Below are 19,505 nucleotides of genomic sequence, written 5' to 3'. Positions count from 1 at the left end.
CTCCGTCTCAAAAAAATAAAAAAATAAAAAAAATAAAAAAATAAAAAAAGGGAAAGTAAAATTTCCCCTGGAATAAGTATGACTGATAACCACTGAATCCAGTGCAAAGTACCAAACTTTGCTGGGTTGTCAGATCTCAGAATAATGATGTGGTCTTCCCAGAAAATGCACAAATACACAAATACACATATGTTTTTAGGAAGTTGTTCATGGACCTCTTAAAACACATCCATAGATTCTAGGTTAAAAACTAAAGACAGCCACCTACTTTTAAATATTTTTTCCATCGATGGTTCAAATGCTGCCTCTTTGAGTTCTTGACCAGTTCTCCCACGCCGGATCCCAAATCTTGTTTTGGTGGCATATTCCTGACACACATGCAAACAAAGACATGGACCACCCACATGAAAACAGACATCAATAAAATAAAATGCAAGATCTCTTTACATTAGAAAACTCTAGTTAAAGAAAGTTGGTACTTTCTATATACGTAACTTCACTATGAAAATTTATTAGCCAACTTAAAAAATTAAATATAAAAATAAATAAGTAAATGTATACCTTTCCTGTGCTCCACCTTTGGTAGTAATTCATTATATTCTTCTTAGTTTCAATTTCAGAAAAACTGTTTCTTTTACAAGCTATAGATTTACATACCTAGAATTATGTTATTTTAAATCCTAACCAAATATCAAGATGAGAATCTATTAGCATTTTTAAGAAATGCATTCTATAAGCATTATTAGCTATATTTCATCATCTGGGATATGTACTCAAGAAAGGCATCTTTCCTTAACACAAAGCCAAGAGGAGGGAAGATTACTACCTCCATTTTGGCTCTTTTTCTACAGTGGAACAGTTAATTTAAAAGAGAAAAAGTCTCCTTCTAGCTTCTGTATATTGTCCTCATTACCTCACACTTTAAGCCTTATAATTTGAATGCTAAAAGATAAATCTATTATAAAGATGGGTTCCTTTCTAATGTGGGGGAAAAAAAGAAAGATCAGACTCTTACTGTGTCTATATAGAAAGAAGTAGACAGAAGAGACTCCATTTTGTTCTGTATTTGAGATGCTGTTAATCTGTGACCCTACCCCCAACCTTGTCCTTGCAAGAGACATATGCTGTGGTGACTCAAGGTTTAATGGATTTTGGGCTTTGCAGGATGTGCCTTCTTAAACAAGTGCCTGAAGGCAGTTTGCTGGGTAAAAGTCATCACCACTCTCTTAATCTCAAGTACCCAGGGACACGCACACTGCCAAAGGTCGCAGGGACCTCTGCCTAGGAAAGCTAAGTATTGTCCAAGGTTTCTCCCCATGTGATAGTCTGAAATATGGGCTCGTGGGAAAGACCTGATCGTCCCCCAGCCTGACACCCCGTGAAGGGTCTGTGCTGAGGAGGACTAGTCCAAGAGGAAAGAAGGCCTTTTGGCGGTTGTTGGCAGTCGAGATAGGGAAAAGCATCTGTCTCCTGCCCTGGGCAATGGAACACCTCGGTGTAAAATCCGATTGTATGCTCTGTTTACTGAGATAGGAGAAAACCGCCTTAGGGCAAAAGGTGGGACTTGCTGGCTCAATGTTGCTACAAGGTTTATGGAGATGTTTGCATATGCATATCAAGGCACAGCATTTTCCTTTAAACTTATTCATGTCACAGAGATCTTTATTCATATGTCTTGCTGATCTTCTCCCTACAATGATCCTATTATCCTGCCACTCCCTTATCTTTAAGATGGTAAAGATAATTATCAATAAATACTAGGGAACTCAGAGACCATGGCGGCGCGGGTTCCCTGGGCCCATTTTTTCTTTTTCTTTTTTTTTTTTTTTTTGAGGCGGAGTCTCGCTCTGTCGCCCGGACTGGAGTGCAGTGGCCGGATCTCAGCTCACTGCAAGCTCCGCCTCCTGGGTTTACGCCATTCTCCTGCCTCAGCCTCCCTAGTAGCTGGGACTACAGGCGCCTGCCACCTCGCCCGGCTAGTTTTTGTATTTTTAGTAGAGACGGGGTTTCACCATGTTAGCCAGGATGGTCTCGATCTCCTGACCTCGTGATCCACCCGTCTCGGCCTCCCAAAGTGCTGGGATTACAGGCTTGAGCCACCGCGCCCGGCCGCCATTTTTTCTTTCTCTATACTTTGTCTCTGTGTCTCATTTCTTTTCTCAAGTCTCTCATTCCACCTAACGAGAAACACCCACAGGTGTGGAGGAGTAGGCCACCCCTTCATCTAACCTGACAGATATTATCAATCTCTAAGTAAGAGATAATTTCTTTAATAATTTATTAATAAGCTATTGGCCAACTGGTAATATCCCCGGGTTCTTAAACTTCTGACTATGTGCTGCAAGATCTCCGTTACGCCACATAACTCTCAATCCCTCACAATTTACTCTAAATCTTCTAAATGAGAAACTCCAGAAGCTGTAAGCAAAGGCAAAGTTACAGAAACTCATTTTCTTTTTCATATGGGATAAGGAGGGACCAGAATGATACAAACTAATGGGGAGAAAGAGCTGACGGCATATTATCATGGCTAATTGACGTATAACACACTAATAAAGGCAGAGCAGCCACACTCTGCCATAAAGAAAGGGCACAAATGGAAAAAGAAGCAATACAAAAACATTCAGATTATCTTTACCCTGCTGGGTGTTAAGAGCCATTGATTCTTCGTGATGGAATTCTTCACAACAGGGGAGGCCTTGGTGAAAGCTGGGTGGAAAACCCTAGAAGGTAGTGTCCGGAGACACACTAGCCTTGCAGCCAACATGGTGGTGGTGCACCAGGTCTACCAAGCAGATCTGAAATGCTAGTAAAAAAAGGCAAAAACAACAAAAAGAACATAAACAAAACAATCCACTAACCAATTAAGAGAAGGACATACAGAGTCAGAGTCAAGAAGGAACAAACTATTTTTCAGTAGAAAAGGCAATAAAGCCAACTTTTTAATTTTCAGCGATGAATTCTTTGCCCAATCATCCCTTGGTAATGCAAGAAACCCATCCCAGAGAACACAGCTGAGGACGGAGGAACAAATTAGGTTTAAGTCCCAGTTTGACCAATAACAAAATAGATGATTGCAAAAATTATGTGTAACACAGAATGGCTGTTAACTGGATGTGTTACACCCGGGTCTATGATGGCTTTTACAAATGTAGTTTTGGCTTAAGATTCATACCAGTATCCAGTGGGAAAATTTAAAAGAATCTACATAACTTTTGGTCAGAGAAATAGTGTCATCTAAAGAGACATGAATAGCTCTTCTGCATTACAAAGCTAAAAGATATTAAAAGAAGCCAACTATATGAATTTCAGCTAATCATACCAAAGAATACTTTCCTTCAACATAAGATATAAAATTATTCTAAGTTAACCTATTATATATGTCCTACTATAATGCGTAAAGGACATTTAGTCTTTCAAAGTAAAATCGGTTACCAACCAGGTTTCCCTTACATTAGACTCCCTCAATGGTGTCTTCAAAAGAAAAGCGTGCTAAAAACTGGATTATCTTAGCTCCAGGGCACATCATACTAGATGGGTGGTCAACCAGAAGTCAGCTGATCCTGTTTCTGTAATGCTACCGTGAGGTGACTATTATAGATCAGAATGAAATGACAAGTGTAAACCAACTGGGGCTACCAGCCCATCTCTGCCAATGATTCGTAGTGAATTTTAGGCAGGTGATATCCTTCTGGGTCCATTTCCCCATCTGTAACATAACGATTCCCAGTATTCAGACTACAGCGTTGACCCCTGGACTACCTGCTTGAAAGTGACCCGGATGCATCTTAAAATGTAGGCTCCTGCGTCTTTCTTTGCTCCTAATGATTCTAGCTCTAGGAATAGGACCAAGAATATGTGTTTTAACGAACACTGCAAAAGCTAAGAACTATCGCTTTAAGATACCCGAGCGTCCTCCGAGCTCTGCAACTTAACTGAAAGGTCTTAATACTCGGCACCTGGCCTTTAGGAAAACATTCAGCGCTTTTGGAACTTTCGTGCCATTACATCATCTCAACCTATGGCTGTCCTGTGTCTTTCTCAGTACTCAGCCCACTGGGTGGGGCCAAAGAGGTTCAGCTCAGAGTGACCTCCATGTGGCCTAACAGCCCAGAGCGGGAATCCCACTTCTGACACGTTAGAAGTGACCTTGTGAGGGGTGTGGATCTCTAAGACTCAGATTTCTTTGCTACAAAATGGGGAAAATACTACCGACCCTAATCCAAGGGCTTATGCCTCCCCGTGAGCATTGGATGAGTTTGGGTGCCTGGTCCTCGAGAAAGTTCACCCAGCCCACTAGATTCCGATGAGAACCTGACAGCAAACCTCCACGTCAACTCACAACACCTCTGTCCGCGCCCCAGGTGCCGCTACCAGCGCAGCGGCTGTACGGCCTGGCCGCAAGCATGACTCAGCACCTTGTTGCCCCGGGACAGAAGCACAGCTACAATAGCCCTTGCGCGCCTGAGCAGGACCTTGTGGCCGCCGCCCTCTCCACTGGGTCACCCACAGGACTGCGACCCCAACGCGCAGGCCGGCCCTGACGCACCCAGCAGCACCGCTGCTACCAGCCCTTCCCTCCGCACCCAGCGGTCCCGTGAGGGCGGCTGTCAGGAGCACCGGGGATCCCGGGCGCCCGCCAGCCAGCCGGAGCATTACCTCGGTCCCCGGTCACCTTCGCCGTGTAGTTTCCCTTCCGGGCCCCCAGCCCACTCCTTACAGTCCGAAAGCGCACAGTTCCGCCAGCGCACCGCATGACGCAACATCGAGAGGCGGTAAATAGTACGAGTAGCCAATCACTGGCAGGCCTCTGTCGGAAACGCGGGCACAGTGGGGGAGGAGGGGTTCCGGGTTACGGAGGCGGGGTTCCAAATTGGTGGGGCGGGGCCAGTTGAGGATAGTTGCAGGGAACGTCATAATCAGCGTCCATTTTGCGTGTGGGCGTGGGAGTCGTCTGGGCCATCTATGTTCTGGGCAGCGGATGTGTCTTTTGCTTTTAGCCTTTTCACGCGCCGCAGATATAAGAATTATGTAAAAATTGAAAGAAAGTAATGTTAGAGTTAAAAATTATTTCGTTTATTCCATTCCTTTCTGTTTGAAGAACTTTTTGTCCCTTAATTTATTGTGAGATAAATATCGTTCCAAATGTGACTGCTTCTGAGCGGAGTCATGCGGTTTCTGGGGTCTCACGCAAAAGGTTAGATGGTGAAATCCAGAAAAGATTTTTTTCTAGATGGTTTTTTCATTGCTTTTTGACTTTCCCGTGTACACTTTGAAGTTTCACCCTAAACCTGTGTAATAGGCCTGATGACAGCCGCCTGTGCCTGGCACCCAGGGTTGCTCTGAGGACTAAGATGTTTCCATTGCGTGTAATTTGATAGGTGAAGAGCTAGTTGTGGAATAAGCAAGGGAGTTACTTTCTTTTTCACTCTCTATTTTTTTTCTTGATTTTATTTTTATTTATTTTTTTAAATTATACTTTAAGTTCTAGGGTACATATGCACAAGGTGCAGGTTTGTTACATATGTATACATGTGCCATGTTGGTGTGCTGCACTCATTAACTAGTCATTTACATTAGGTATATCTCCTAATGCTATGCCTCCCCCCTCCCCCGTCCCCACAAGAGGCCCCTGTGTGTGATGTTCCCCTTTCTGTGTCCAAGTCATCTCGTTGTTCAATTCCCACCTGTGAGTGAGAACATGCGGTGTTTGGTTTTCTGTTCTTGCAATAGTTTGCTGAGATGATGGTTTCCAGTTGCATCCATGTCCTTGCAAAGGCACAAACTCATCCTTTTTTATGGCTGCATGGTATTCCATGGTGTATATGTGCCACATTTTCTTAATCCAGTCTGTCACTGATGGACATTTGGGTTGATTCCAAGTCTTTGCTATTGTGAATAGTGCTGCAATAAACATACATGTGCATGTGTCTTTATGGCAGCATGATTTATAATCCTTTGGGTATATACCCAGTAATGGGATGGCTGGGTCAAATGGTATTTTGACTTCTAGATCCTTGAGGAATCACCACACTGTTTTCCACAATGGTTGAACTAGTTTACAGTCCCACCAACAGTGTCAAAGTGTTCCTATTTCTCCACATCCTCTCCAGCACCTGCTGTTTCCTGACTTTTTAATGATTACCATTCTAACTGGTGTGAGATGGTATCTCATTGTGGTTTTGATTTGTATTTCTCTAATGACGAGTGATGAGCATTTTTTCATGTGTCTGTTGGCTGTATGCATATCTTCTTTTGAGAAGTGTCTGTTCATATCCTTTGCCCACTTTTTGATAGGATTTTTTTTTTTTTTTTTTTTTTTGAGACGGAGTCTCACTCTGTCACCCAGGCTGGAGTGCAGTGGCCGGATCTCAGCTCACTGCAAGCTCCGCCTCCCGGGTTTACGCCATTCTCCTGCCTCAGCCTCCCGAGTAGCTGGGCCTACAGGCGCCCGCCACCTCACCCGGCTAGTTTTTTGTATTTTTTTAGTAGAGACAGGGTTTCACCATGTTAGCCAGGATGGTCTCAATCTCCTGACCTCGTGATCCGCCCGCCTCGGCCTCCCAAAGTGATGGGATTACAGGCTTGAGCCACCGTGCCCGGCCGGTTGTTTTTTTCTTGTAAATTTGTTTGAGTTCTTTGTAGGTTCTGGATATTAGCCCTTTGTCAGATGAGTGGATTGCAAAAATTTTCTCCCATTCTGTAGGTTGCCTGTTCACTCTGATGGTAGTTTCTTTTGCTATGCAGAAGCTCTTTAGTTTAATTAGATCCCATCTGTCAATTTTTGCTTTTGTTGCCGTTGCTTTTGGTGCTTTAGACATGAAGTCCTTGCCCATGCCTATATCCTGAATGGTATTACCTAGGTTTTCTTCTAAGGTTTTTATGGTTTTAAGTCTAACATTTAAGTCTCTAATTCATCTTGAATTAATTTTCGTATAAGGAGTAAGGAAAGGGTCCAGTTTCAGCTTTCTACTTATGGCTAGCCAGTTTTCCCAGGACAATTCATTAAATAGGGAATCCTTTCCCCATTTCTTGTTTTTGTCAGGTTTGTCAAAGATCAGATGGTTGTAGATGTGTGGTATTATTTCTTTTTTTTTTTTTTTTTTGAAACGAAGTCTCTCTGTCGCCCAGGCTGGAGTGCAGTGGCCGGATCTCAGCTCACTGCAAGCTCCGCCCCCTGGGTTTACGCCATTCTCCTGCCTCAGCCTCCCGAGTAGCTGGGCCTACAGGTGCCTGCCACCTCGCCCGGCTCGTTTTTTGTATTTTTTAGTAGAGACGGGGTTTCACCGTGTTAGCCAGGATGGTCTCGATCTCCTGACCTCGTGATCCGCCCATCTCGGCCTCCCAAAGTGCTGGGATTACAGGCTTGAGCCACCGTGCCCGGCGATGTGTGGTATTATTTCTGAGGGCTCTGTTCTGTTCCATTGGTCTATATCTGTGTTTTGGTACCAGTACCATGCTGTTTTGGTTATGGTAGCCTTGTAGTATAGTTTGAAGTTAGGTAGTGTGATGCCTCCAGCTTTGTTCTTTGGCTTAGGATTGTCTTGGCAATGCGGGCTCTTTTTTGGTTCCATATGAACTTTAGAGCAGTTTTTTCCAATTCTATGAAGAAAGTCATTAGTAGCTTAATGCGGATGGCCTTGAATCTATAAATAACCTTGGGCAGTATGGCCATTTTCACGATATTGATTCTTCCTATCCATGAGCATGGCACGTTCTTCCATTTGTTTGTTTCCTCTTTTATTTCACTGAGCAGTGGTTTGTAGTTCTCCTTGAAGCGGTCATTTACATCCCTTGTAAGTTGGATTCCTAGGTATTTTATTCTCTTTGAAGCTATTGTGAATGAGAGTTCATTCATTCTCTATTTCAACAAATATTTACTGAATGCTCAACTTTGTACCAAGCTGTGTTCTAGAAATATATACAAATGAATCAGCCAGGCATGGTGGCCCAAGCCTGTAATCCGAGTACTTTGGGAGGCCGCAGCGGGTGTATCATGTGAGGTTAGGAGTTCAAGACCAGCCTGGCCAAACCCTATCTCTACTAAAAATACAAAGTTTGCCGGGCATGATGGGCACCTGTAATCTCAGCTACTTGGGAGGCTGAGGCAGGAGAATCACTTGAACCTGGGAGGCAGAGGTTGCAGTTAGCCCAGATTCCGCCACAGCACTCCAACCTGGGGATAGAGGGAGACTCAGTCTCAAAAAATCAAAATCAAAAACCAAGAAACAACAAATGAATCAAACACGTGTGTGCAACCACCATTTTAACAAAATAAAGTCTTGCTCTGTGGCTTTACTTTCTGGTAGAGAGAGAACACAGAAAAAATATAATGTTGTGATAATACCGTGAAGAAAGAGCAGGTTAAAACCATGAAAGGGTGATAAGGTGATTAACAGCATGCAAAATTCATGAACCTTTATCTCTTAAGCAGTAGTTAATTGTGATTTATGATTCCTAATCATGTAAACCTTGACAAATATAAAGACTTGCCTTCTATGTGGATAATAAAAGAGTCTGACAGCAACACAATTCTTATCTCTTTGCGCTGAAAATGGCAGGAAAACACTAGATAAATCTCACTTATGAAACTGAACAGATTAAGCATGACCAATTTAATTTTTTTAAATCTATGCCCAGTTTCATTAGCTAGCAAATAGGTTTTCTGTTTGGCTCCTTCAGTGGTAGTCTTTTGTTCTAGAACTTTTGTTATCAGCAGAGAGAAAGGATTTATAACACAGTACCGGAATAAAAATCTTGAAGTCAATGACTCAAGATTTCTTCAAGATTCCTATTAAAGCTTATTTTCTCCATATTAGAATAAAAATGTCTGATTTCATATTTTCCTTTCTCAAGTAAAGGCCTTATATTTTTGTTTCCACAGGGGTCAAATATTTTGAAGCAGGGGAGGAATCTCGTCACATCGTTGGGAAATATATGCTCTTGTGGCAGTGTAGGAAGGGAGAGGTTCCATGGACCAGGACACTAATGAGGAATTTATTGTAGTTGTTCAACCAAAAGGCGATAAAGGCTGGAATTAAGCCAGTAGAAAGACACAGAGGGGATTATGACAGAGATATATTGCTGAAGTGGAGTTTGCAGGATTGAGTGATTGATCAAATGTAGCTGATAAGAGTGAGGGAGACTCCCTGAGTAATCTTTCTGAATTGGGTGGATAATTATATCATTAATTTAACAATAGGATACAGGGAGAGATACAAGTGAGGGGAAGTAGATACATAAAACTTAGTTTGAAGTGTTAAATTGTTAAGTTCTCTGCTTCTAAGGTCTTAGAGCATAGGAGAGAGAAAAGGACAAGCCAAGAATGGTGGCATATGCATGTAGTCCGAGTTCCTGGAGAGGTAACCCAGGAGCTTAAGGCCAGCCTGGGCAACATAGGGTGATGCTGTCTTTAAAAATAAATAACTAAATAAAAAGGAAAAGACATGATTCGTAAATCCCAATACCATATATATGTCACGGTTTTTATTACAGGCTGCTGATGAGTTCCGTATTCTCCACTTGCTGGCTAAGTGAGATGTGCTGCGTTATAGTGGAGAAAACTCAGAGCCAAGGACAAAAGATAAAATAGTTTATTTACTTTCAGTTAAAATAAATGCTGTCACCTTGCCCTACTACGCTTTCCCATCAGAAGATGTGGTGTGAGTGAAACAGAGTTGGAAAGGGAGTTTGCTGGGGCTTTAACCTCTGCCCTCCCTGATGGAGTCTCCCAACAAAGGGAAGGTGCTTCTTCCTGGAAGGTGGGAGATGTTTCTGAATGTAGGAATCAACTGGCACCTGCTTCTCATGTGGTTGCTAAGTGGCAGACAACACAGCAGGTAGGAAAGGGACAAGATCTTCCCGGTCTTGGCCTTGTTTTCCCTTGGAATTCCCAAGGCCTAGATAAACACAAGAATGTGATTGTGAGCAAGCACCTGCTTGTCTGCACCCTTCGAGATGCTGCTCAGTAGTGAGGCAACACTAGAAGTATGCATGGGTGAGATGCCCAGATGGGCACCAACAGACCATTTAGTGTACGACAAGGCAGAGTCATTTGACTCTGCTTGGCTGAGAGATCAAACTGTGCCAACTTCAAAAGTTACATCCTGCCAGCCACAGAAAGACAATGAAGCCATGGGGACTACTCCCTCTAGATTCTGCTGAACAACAGCTACATGACAATGCAATGACCAAGAGGTAGAGTGGAAGGACAGAGAACCTACACTTTTCCCCTCCTGTTTAATGTAAATGTTTCTAATCCAGGTGGGGCCCAGGATAGGAGAAAGGACTTTGAACTCCAATGTGACTGATGGTGATAAATCTTGAAACTGACAGATAAATTGTCAGACTGTTCTGAGCTTGCTAATGGAATAAATAGGCTGTCTGCTGTAAACTGACTGGGGCCTTGAAAGTGACATCGATGGCAGTTTAAAGAAAAATGTAGCTCAATTTTGCATTCACCTAACTGACAATTTTCCAATATATACCCCTCACATATGTGCAACTAAATGCTGTAAGTGGGCTAAAGGACAAAGTCATTAGTGGGGTAGTATCTGTGGAGGGACAGACATTGGCAGAAAATTGAGAATAGTGTCATGCTTTCTGGTCAGGTTTCTAAGAGGAAACCAACACTCAGAAATCATAGTAGCTTTTGTTAAGAAAAATGTATTAGACTGTTCTTGCACTGCTATAAAGAAATACCTGAGGCTGAATATTTTGTAAGAAAAGAGGTTTAATTGGCTCACGGGTTCTGCAGCCTATACAGGAAGCATAGTGACATCTGCTTCTGGGGAGGCCTTAGGAAGCTTCCAATCATGGCAGAAGGCAAAGAGGGGCAGTTACGTCACATGGCAAAGGGAGGAGCAAGAGAGAGAGAGTTGGTGGGGAGGGGCCACACACTTTTAAATGACCAGATCTCCTGAGAACTCACTATTTCAAGGACAGCACCAAGGGGATAGTGCTAAACCATTCATGAGAAATTCACTCCCATGATCCAGTCACTTCTTTCCAGGTCCCTCCTCCAATAACGGGGATTATAGTTCAACATGAGATTTGGGTGGGGACAAATATACAAACTATATCAAAAACATAGCAAGGTAAATGGTGGATCTGGGCCTAGAACATGCGATGGAGACAAAAACTGGTACTTGAAGGATTAAAAAAAAATCTGTCTTTTAATATATAATGCATGGATATGCAGACAGCACATGTGCCAGTATAGCTGCGACATTAAGATGTCAGAGGGGAGAGAATCAGGCAAAAATATCTGAAATGAATTCTTAGGGAAGCAATCATAAAAGGCTGAGGAGCATTGGCCTAGAATATAGGACTTCTGTGATTCACTCTGATGTCAGGCTCATCAGAAAAAATTTTGGTGTCACCCTCTATGATTCTGTCAGTGAGTTGTTATTTGAGGTGATTTTGTGATCCTGAAGGAAATGAAAATATTTCATCCCAAAATATATTTTCTTGGCATTGTTCAAGATGACTATTCAGAAAGGCTGGAAATAAAATAATAGCTAAAAAGCTATCTTTTGTGGGAGAGATTAGCATTTGTAGAAAAAGTCTGTATTGATAAAGTCCCTCATTCTCCGAAAGTCTTCCCTTGTCTGATCTAGGAAAGACTGAGAGTCTAGCACCTTAAAGGTCTGAGAGAAACATTTACTGTCTTTCTCTCTGAAGGCTAGTACCTGTGAAGTTACATCTGCATAACAGGATCGCTGTTGCTAGCCAACCCTCCTCCTCTCTCTCCCATAACCTGTCCTGCCACTCTAACCTGACTGATCACCATCATCTATTTTTGGCCATACTCTGAGCCCCCATTCTTTATGTTACCTGGAGATGATGTATAATCTTTTGTACCCCATTGTGGGGTTGGGATTATCACTCTGTGATTTTCCCATGAGTGTTCATAGACTTGTATGTCTTTTCTCTTTATTAATCTGCCTTTTGTCATCTTATTTTTCCGGAAGACTTCAGAGGGTGAAGGAGGAATCTTCCTTTGGGCCCTACAACCTCTTGATAAATATTCCATAACTATATCCTTTGAGCTTCAGTATCATCTCCCCTCCCTTCCCCTCCCCTCCCCTCCCCTTCCCTTTCGAGATGGAGTTTCACTGTTGTTGCCCAGGCTAGAGTGCAATGGCGTGATCTAGGCTCACTGCAACCTCTGCCTCTTGGGTTCAAGCAATTCTCCTGCCTCAGCCTTCCGAGTAGGGAGGGTAACAGGCATGCGCCACCACGCCCAGCTAATTTTTGTATTTTTAGTAGAGACGGGGTTTCTCCATGTTTATCAGGGTGGTCTCGAACTTCTGAACTCCAGGTGATCCGCCCACCTTGGCCTCCCAAAGTGCTGGAATTTCAGGCATGAGTCGCCGTGCCTGGCCCCGGTATCATATTTCTAACTACATTAGGACATCTCTATTTAACATATCTGAGGACATCTCTAACTAGCATATTTGAAACCAAATTATAGCCCAGAATCTGAAATGGATTAGAAAGTATTTATTACTGGGAAATATCTCAAACTCAAAGGGTAGGAAGTACAGTTGGATACCATAAAGACTCAAGTCAAGAACTAGAAAGTCAGGAAACACAATCCCTGTATCAGCTTTGATTTAATCAGATAATTTGGACTATTAATATTATGGAATAAGGAATACATGAGAGAAGTAAAACCTTGTGTAATTGTAGCAGGATCTGAGGAAGTAAAGATCCAAAATGCATCAGAGAAAAGTCACTGACAAGGCTTGGTGCTATCAAGGTCTACAGGAAGGTAAGCTGGATGTGGAGCAAGAACAGGCAAGGATGACTTGGAAACCACTATTACCTCTGAGTCTTTCCCTTATGGCCCTTGATCAATGATGATCAATGGTGAGCATCATCTATTCAGCCTTCCTTCTGCCTCGTAAATCTTATCAAGTTTCTCTTGCAGCCAACCCTAACTGTGAACCATGTAAGGAGGGATTTTTTTTCTTTATGGATCCTGTTTTGTATCTTTTTTATTGTTGTTGTTGAGATGGAGACTCACTCTGTCACCAGGCTGGAGTGCAATGGCACAATCTCAGCTCCCTGCAACTTCTGCCTCCTAGATTCAAGCGATTCTCCTGCCTCAGCCTCCTGAGTAGCTGAGACTGCAGGTGTGTGCCACCACACCCAGCTCATTTTTGTATTTTTAGTAGAAATGGGGTTTCACCATGTTGGCCAGGATGGTCTTGAACTGACCTTGTGATCCACCTGCCTTGACCCTCCAAAGTGCTGGGATTACAGGTGTAAGCCACAGCACTGGGCTCTGTTTTGTATCTTTTTTGCTGTATAAACTATACCCATGACTATAATGGCTTCTGAGTCTTGTGAGGCCTTCTAGTGAATCTTCAAATCTGGAGTCCATCTTGAAAATCACCGATACAGTAAGACATCACATCAACCTGATTATTGAGAGAGTCCTCTAGTAGGCATATACATGGTACTAAAATATGTAAGTTCTGAGGCAGTTCTTATAAGTCCATTTTATACCTCTCTCCCAGGTCACCTAATGTCAATCTTCTGTTTTTCAAATTCTTACCAGTTGGCCAATCTTTTAGCCACTGTCCAAGAGTCAGTGTAGACCAGTATTTTAGTCCCTATCTCCTTTAGTGCAAATTGAACTTTCAAATGGTCTTTTCTCCTAAGCTCTACCCATTGGGAAGACTTATTTTCATCACTGTCTTTCAAGGCTATCCCTGGGTTAGGGCTGTAATATAGTAACATGCAGACCAACTATAGGTTAGGCCCATGCTTATGCTCTTAGGTTAACTGGTCATAGAAAAAGGTCCATGAAATAATAGATTTTGGTTGAGAAAAAGGTGGCAAAGCAACAACAAAAGGTACCATGAGAGTCTCAGGCATTTCCCCAAGCAGTTATTTGTGTCCTCAAAACCTGCTTGAGCCTGTTCCTGTAAATACTATCTCCATTAACAAAGGAATAATGTTGAGAATGTTCAATCTTATTGATTTGGAGGATCAGGCAACACTCAGTTTATGATCCTGGGTCCTGAAGTCACTTGGTATTCCTTGGCCATGTACTCATGACTTCTGCTGCCTTACCAAACAGGTGCCACCTTTTTGCCTTGGCAACTAGATGCCACAATTATCTCCCAATTAATTTATCTGGACCTACACTTCCTCCCTCATCACTACCAGTAACAATTTGGGTGATTATGATGGCACCACATGTCTGCAAAAGAGGTGATCTGTCCTCTAATCAAATGTGTGAGCAATTTTAGAATCCTGTTTTGAGGGTTTGTCTCCTGGGTACCACCTATTTTGTTAGCATCTGGTAGGAAACAGATGGTACATCAAAAAGATACAATTGAAGGATGTCTAACAAAGTCACTATTGACAAATGTGCATGCTGGGATAACAGAAACAACAAGGGATAGTAAAGCACCTTGGAATTAGCAGCAGTGGGAAGCCATTACCACGTTGGTCCTAGAGGAACAACGGGTGGGAATAGCTAGTGGATCCTGGCAAGGATTGGAGGTATAGGAGAAGGATCACCAAACAGGTGCCATAACCACCATTCAACCATGGCATGGCAGGATGGGAACCAGAGGGATAAGTATCCCAACCTCTCACCCTCTAATTTCGTCCCAATAACAGCCAATGGTGTTAGAACCCAATTCTAACACAGAAGGAGCTAGGACAATACAGTTGCCAGGGGTCAGCCTCCCAGGGCCCAGGGTAGGGTGAAGAAGTAGATCTCAAGTTTCTCATCTGTTGTGGACTGAATTGTGTTCCCCTGAAGACTCATATATTGAAACCTTAACCCCCAATGTGACTGAATTTGGAGATGGAGTCTCCATGGATAGAATTAAGGTTAAAGGAGATCATAAGGATGGGGGTTGATCCAATAGAACTGGTGTCCTTATCAGAACATGAAGAGAAACCAGAGATCGCTCTCTGTTGAGAAACCAGAGATCTCTGTCTCTGCCATGTGAAGACACAATGAGAAGAAGTTGGCCTTCTATAAGACAGGAAAAGACCTTTCACCAGGAACCAACCTGGCTGGCACCTTGATCTTGGCCTTCTAGCTTCCTGAACTGTGAGAAAAATAAATGTATATTGCCTAAATCACCCAGTCTGTGGTATTTTGTTACAGTAGCCTGAGCAGACTAATGCATCCTCTATAAGATGAAGATGGTAACATGTGTCTCCTGAGATTCCTATGATGATTATATGAAGTTACATGGATTAGATTTCTAAATACAGTAGATGCATGAGAATCACTAATACTTATTGCTTTTATTATTGGTATTCAGAGTTAAACCAGAGTCTCATTTCATGATTTTTAGTTACGCCCTCTCTGTTTTTTCTTTTTATGAATTCAATTATCTTTCTTGAGGTGATTAAAACAGATCTTTATACATTATAGATACTATGTGATCTGGGATACCTTCTTATATTCTATTTGTAATCTGCTTTTGTTAATGTCTCACTTTTTCCACCCTCTGTATCACATTGGATTAGTGTCTCATTTTAGCAGTTTATAATGTCTTCCTTACTGGTTTATAACAGATGGTTCTGAACTCATTACTCTGTAAATATAGATTATATATTTATTTTTGGAGTGAATTACTTTGTATCAGTCCCTGTTGAAGTTCACCTGCCATGTTTGAAAATGTTCTTGTCAAATAGTAGCCCCAACACTATTTCCATTTTTATCTTCTGTGTTTTACATCTTGCCTTGCTTGTCTTTTTAGTACATAAATGCTTATGGGTGGAAAGCACTCATTTTATATTACCTCATATGTCAGTTTTAAGCATCAAGCACACTGATAATTTCAAAAAAATGAAAATCTTTTTAGTTAAAAAATTTCATATTTTAGCACGAGACGTCTTTAGATTCACTGGAATGGTGGGTGTGCTTGTAATGAAGCACTGTCATCTGGACATTGCAGTTCTGAGCCACATGATCAGAGATGCACAAGTGTGGGAACTGCATGGATTCTTCTTCTCCAGAAGATAGTACCTCCAGAAGAAACATGGCCTGGCTGAAACCATTTTAGACTCCAGAACTGTAAGATAATACCTTTATATTGTTTTAAGTCAATAAGTGTGTCATAATTTGTCACAGCAGCAATACAGCAGGTATTACTATAGAATCATCAATAAGGAGAGGGATGGTAATAGGGATGGCATGAGTAGTAGATGACATAACTAAGGAAGCAATGACTGACCTCTGCACTGAAACGTTACTGGGGTTGCAGAAGGAGGAAGGAATTTTACAGTTGAGTCCCAGGGGTCATGGTGAAAGACTTGGGAAAGGTGGAAAATTAATCAGATTAGGGTAGCCATAGAACTATGGTAATAGAGAACCTGGGGAGTTTGGGTTTCTGGTTGTATCTGGATAAACAAGGGAGAGAGGTAAGAGCCCAGAGGGTCTTTTAGCTCCAAGTACTGTAGTTTCATTTATAGTAGTTCCTGTTTATCTGTGGATTCACTTTCTAAGGTTACAGTTACCTGAGGTCAGCCACAGTCTAAAAATATTACATGGACAATTATAGAAATCAATATTTTATACTTTTATTTTTCTTTTTAAGAGATGGGGTGTTGCTACTTGCTCAGGCTGGAGTGCAGGGGTATTCACAGGTGTGATCATAGCACACTACAGCCTCAAACTGTTGGCCTCAAGTCATCTTCCCACCTCAGCCTCTCAGGTAGCTGGGACTACAGGTGCATGGCACTGCATTTGGCAACAATTCATAAGTTTCAAACTGGGTACATTTTGGGTAGCATGATGAAATCTCAAGCTGTCTTACTCTGTCTTGCCTGAGACGTGAACCTTCCAGTGTATTCATGCTGTAAATGCCTCCCGTCCATTAGTCAGTTAGTAACTGTCTAGGTTATCAGATTGACTGTCACAGTATCTCAGTGTTTGTGTTCAAGTAACCCTTATTTTACCTTATAAAGGCCCCAAAGCACAAGAGGAGTGAAGCTGGCAGATTGTTATAATTGATCTATTTTATTAATAGTTATTGTTGTTAATCTCTTACTGTCTCTAATTTATGAAAAGTTTATCATAGATATGTATGTATAAGTAAAAACATACTGTATACAGGGTTTGGTACTATCCAGTTTCAGGCATCCATTGGGTGTCTTAGAACTCCATTGGGGGTCATGTCCCCATGAGGATCAGGGGTGTCTAGCAGATTTACTCAACACATATTTATTAAACACCTACTCTGAGGAGGCTCTGATATGGATATGAGTGGTTTAGTGGCCAAAGGGTAAGCAAGTGCATCTCCTGGGAACCCTAGGAATTAGAGGTGCTCCAAGCTGCTTGTTTCTGTTCTGGAGGCAAAGCAGTGTGATAGGGTGTGTGGGTAGAGGGGGAATGAGAAGGAATGGATGTTGATGGGAATTATGTCTTGCTTGGAAGTGGTAGCTTGGGATTTCCAGTTTTCTCTGGTAGTTTGATGGGCAAGAGAAAAGACAAGCAACCTAAAATGGAAGAAGAATCAGACTGGTGTCACATTTCTTATCCACAGCATAGGATGCTAAAAGTCAGTGAAGCAATGCCTTCAAAACTTTCAAGGAATAGAATTGAGAACCTAGAATTATATAACAAGCAAGAATACAAGTAGGCATGCCAGTCTTTGGCCTCTGTGGCATAATATGAAATACACCTATTTGGTCTTTGTCCCACATTCCTGTCATAGAGCTCCTAAAACACCTGGAATTTCCTGAATAATAGGAGTATCTTTTGTTACTCTTAGTGGGCCCCTGTGATGACTTCTCAGTTTATGCTAATGAGATTAGTTAGGATAGGGCCAGTCACTGGAAAGACCAAGTGATAAGAGGACTAGAGAGTTAGAGCTTTCAGCTCTACCTACCAGTCTCTGGAAAGAGCAGAGATGCAGGTGGGAGTGGGGGAGGGTGGAGATCAAGCTCTATGAAAACTCTTGAGCAAGACTCGATGGGCTTCCTTGTTGTGGAACACGAACACATGGAGGTTGCTGAACACTAGAGGTGCTGGTGAGGGAGGATGCACACCCAGGGAGGATGTGAGAGCTTTGCTCCACCACACCTCACACTATGTATCTCTTCATCTGGCTTTTCATCTGCATTCCTTATAGTATCCTTTATAAAGACCAGTAAATGTAACTTATGTGGGATATGAGTTCTAAATTTCTTTTCAAAGAATGTGTCAGTATGTTCAGTTCTTTGTCTTCTACTTTTAAACTTAACTTCCTCATAAAGCAACCTTTTTCGATTACCTGCTCCACTCTGACTCCTTTCAATCACCTGCTCCACCCTAACTCATTCCAATTACCTACTCCACCCTGACTTATTCCAATTACCTACTCTACCCTGACTCATTCCAATTACTTACTCCACCCCAACTCATTCTGATTACCTGCTCTGTCATAACCATATTTCCTGCCAAACCACTCACCCTCTCACTCTCTTTAAATTAGCCAGTCGGAATTAGTTTAGCCTGTGTGGTCTAACCCTAGCCAGTAGGGGAATGGCACAGCAGCAGGGGCCACGTGCATCAGGGATAAGAACCACTTCTCCTCGCTTGTCCAAGTGTGCCCCTGCCATTGCTCCCTCTGTAAAGGCACACCCTTCTATAGAAGTACCTTGCCTTGCTGATAATTGAAAGAAAATTTTATATTCGAGTGCTATTTATTTTGCCTCACTGAAACTTTATATATAACAATTTGGGGGCTTGCCCGTGATTACATTCCCCTCTGGGGAAGGTCTCTGGTTCTCTCTCGTGAGGAGGCATGCCCCGCCCCCTTGTGGTGTCCTTAGGGGTGAGAAATCAAGACCTACCCAGTGCGAGGAATAACCTCACATGAAAAAAAAAAAAAAACTGGCTAGTGACCTAGCTTAAAGGATCCTCACATACTGTGGCGACGACTCTGTGCACCGACCAAGGAAGGAGACGCCATGGGAGCTGGTAAAGTATTTCCTTGGTCTGGGCCAAGGTAAGAAAGCCGCGGGGTGGGTGGAGGCATGGAGCAGGGTGAAGTACTCCTTGGTTGGGGTGGCTTAGAGGTTAAAAAGATGCGAGACATCCCCATTGGGGGGAATTGAACCTCACACGAACCTCCAGTAGTAGAAAAGGAAGAAATTTCCAGTAGGGAAATTGAGCCTCACCCCAAAAGGTGAGAAATTTCCAGTAAGGGAAATTGAAGCTTGAACCTTACCCCAAAACCATCAAGATAGGAAATACCCCAAGCAAGACAAGTAAAAAAGGGGATAAAGATGGTAACACAGATATCACCCCAGGTACCCCCCTAGGTCTCATGCTAAAACACTGGAAGGATAATGAAAGGACTAAACATAGGAAAAAGCAACAAATGATAAAATATTGCTGTTTTATTTGAACTCAGGGACCCATCCTCAAACCCTCAATCTTTTGGCCAAAGTTTAGTTCGAATGAGAATGTAATGTGTCAGTTTCTAATCTGATATATTAATGATAAAAGTCCAGTGTTTCAAGAAGAACTAGGCTAT

General features: G+C 42.4%; 1 protein-coding gene and 1 long non-coding RNA gene across 2 annotated transcripts in view; one reads left to right on the top strand and one right to left on the bottom strand.

Annotated features, from left to right (window-relative positions):
* The window catches only part of GHITM (growth hormone inducible transmembrane protein), a 16,908-nt gene extending 12,049 nt beyond the window's left edge, over positions 1-4,859 (bottom strand). Inside the window, exons 1-3 of the mRNA XM_033209681.1 lie at positions 4,660-4,859; positions 2,639-2,806; positions 269-368 (exon numbers count right to left, since the gene is read on the bottom strand). Of these exons, the coding sequence (XP_033065572.1) occupies positions 269-368; positions 2,639-2,767 (229 nt within the window). The 5' untranslated portion in view covers positions 2,768-2,806; positions 4,660-4,859. The remainder of the gene's footprint in view (positions 1-268; positions 369-2,638; positions 2,807-4,659) is intronic.
* On the top strand, positions 4,470-19,505 carry LOC117082728. The gene is made up of 3 exons (XR_004436747.1): positions 4,470-4,775; positions 15,939-16,057; positions 18,799-19,505. It is a non-coding gene; the product is annotated as an uncharacterized LOC117082728 (long non-coding RNA).

Source organism: Trachypithecus francoisi, unplaced genomic scaffold (assembly GCF_009764315.1).
Source record: "Trachypithecus francoisi isolate TF-2019V2 unplaced genomic scaffold, Tfra_2.0 Lachesis_group9, whole genome shotgun sequence".
Taxonomy (NCBI): Eukaryota; Metazoa; Chordata; class Mammalia; order Primates; family Cercopithecidae; genus Trachypithecus; species Trachypithecus francoisi.
This window is presented reverse-complemented; position numbering and strand designations above follow the sequence as displayed.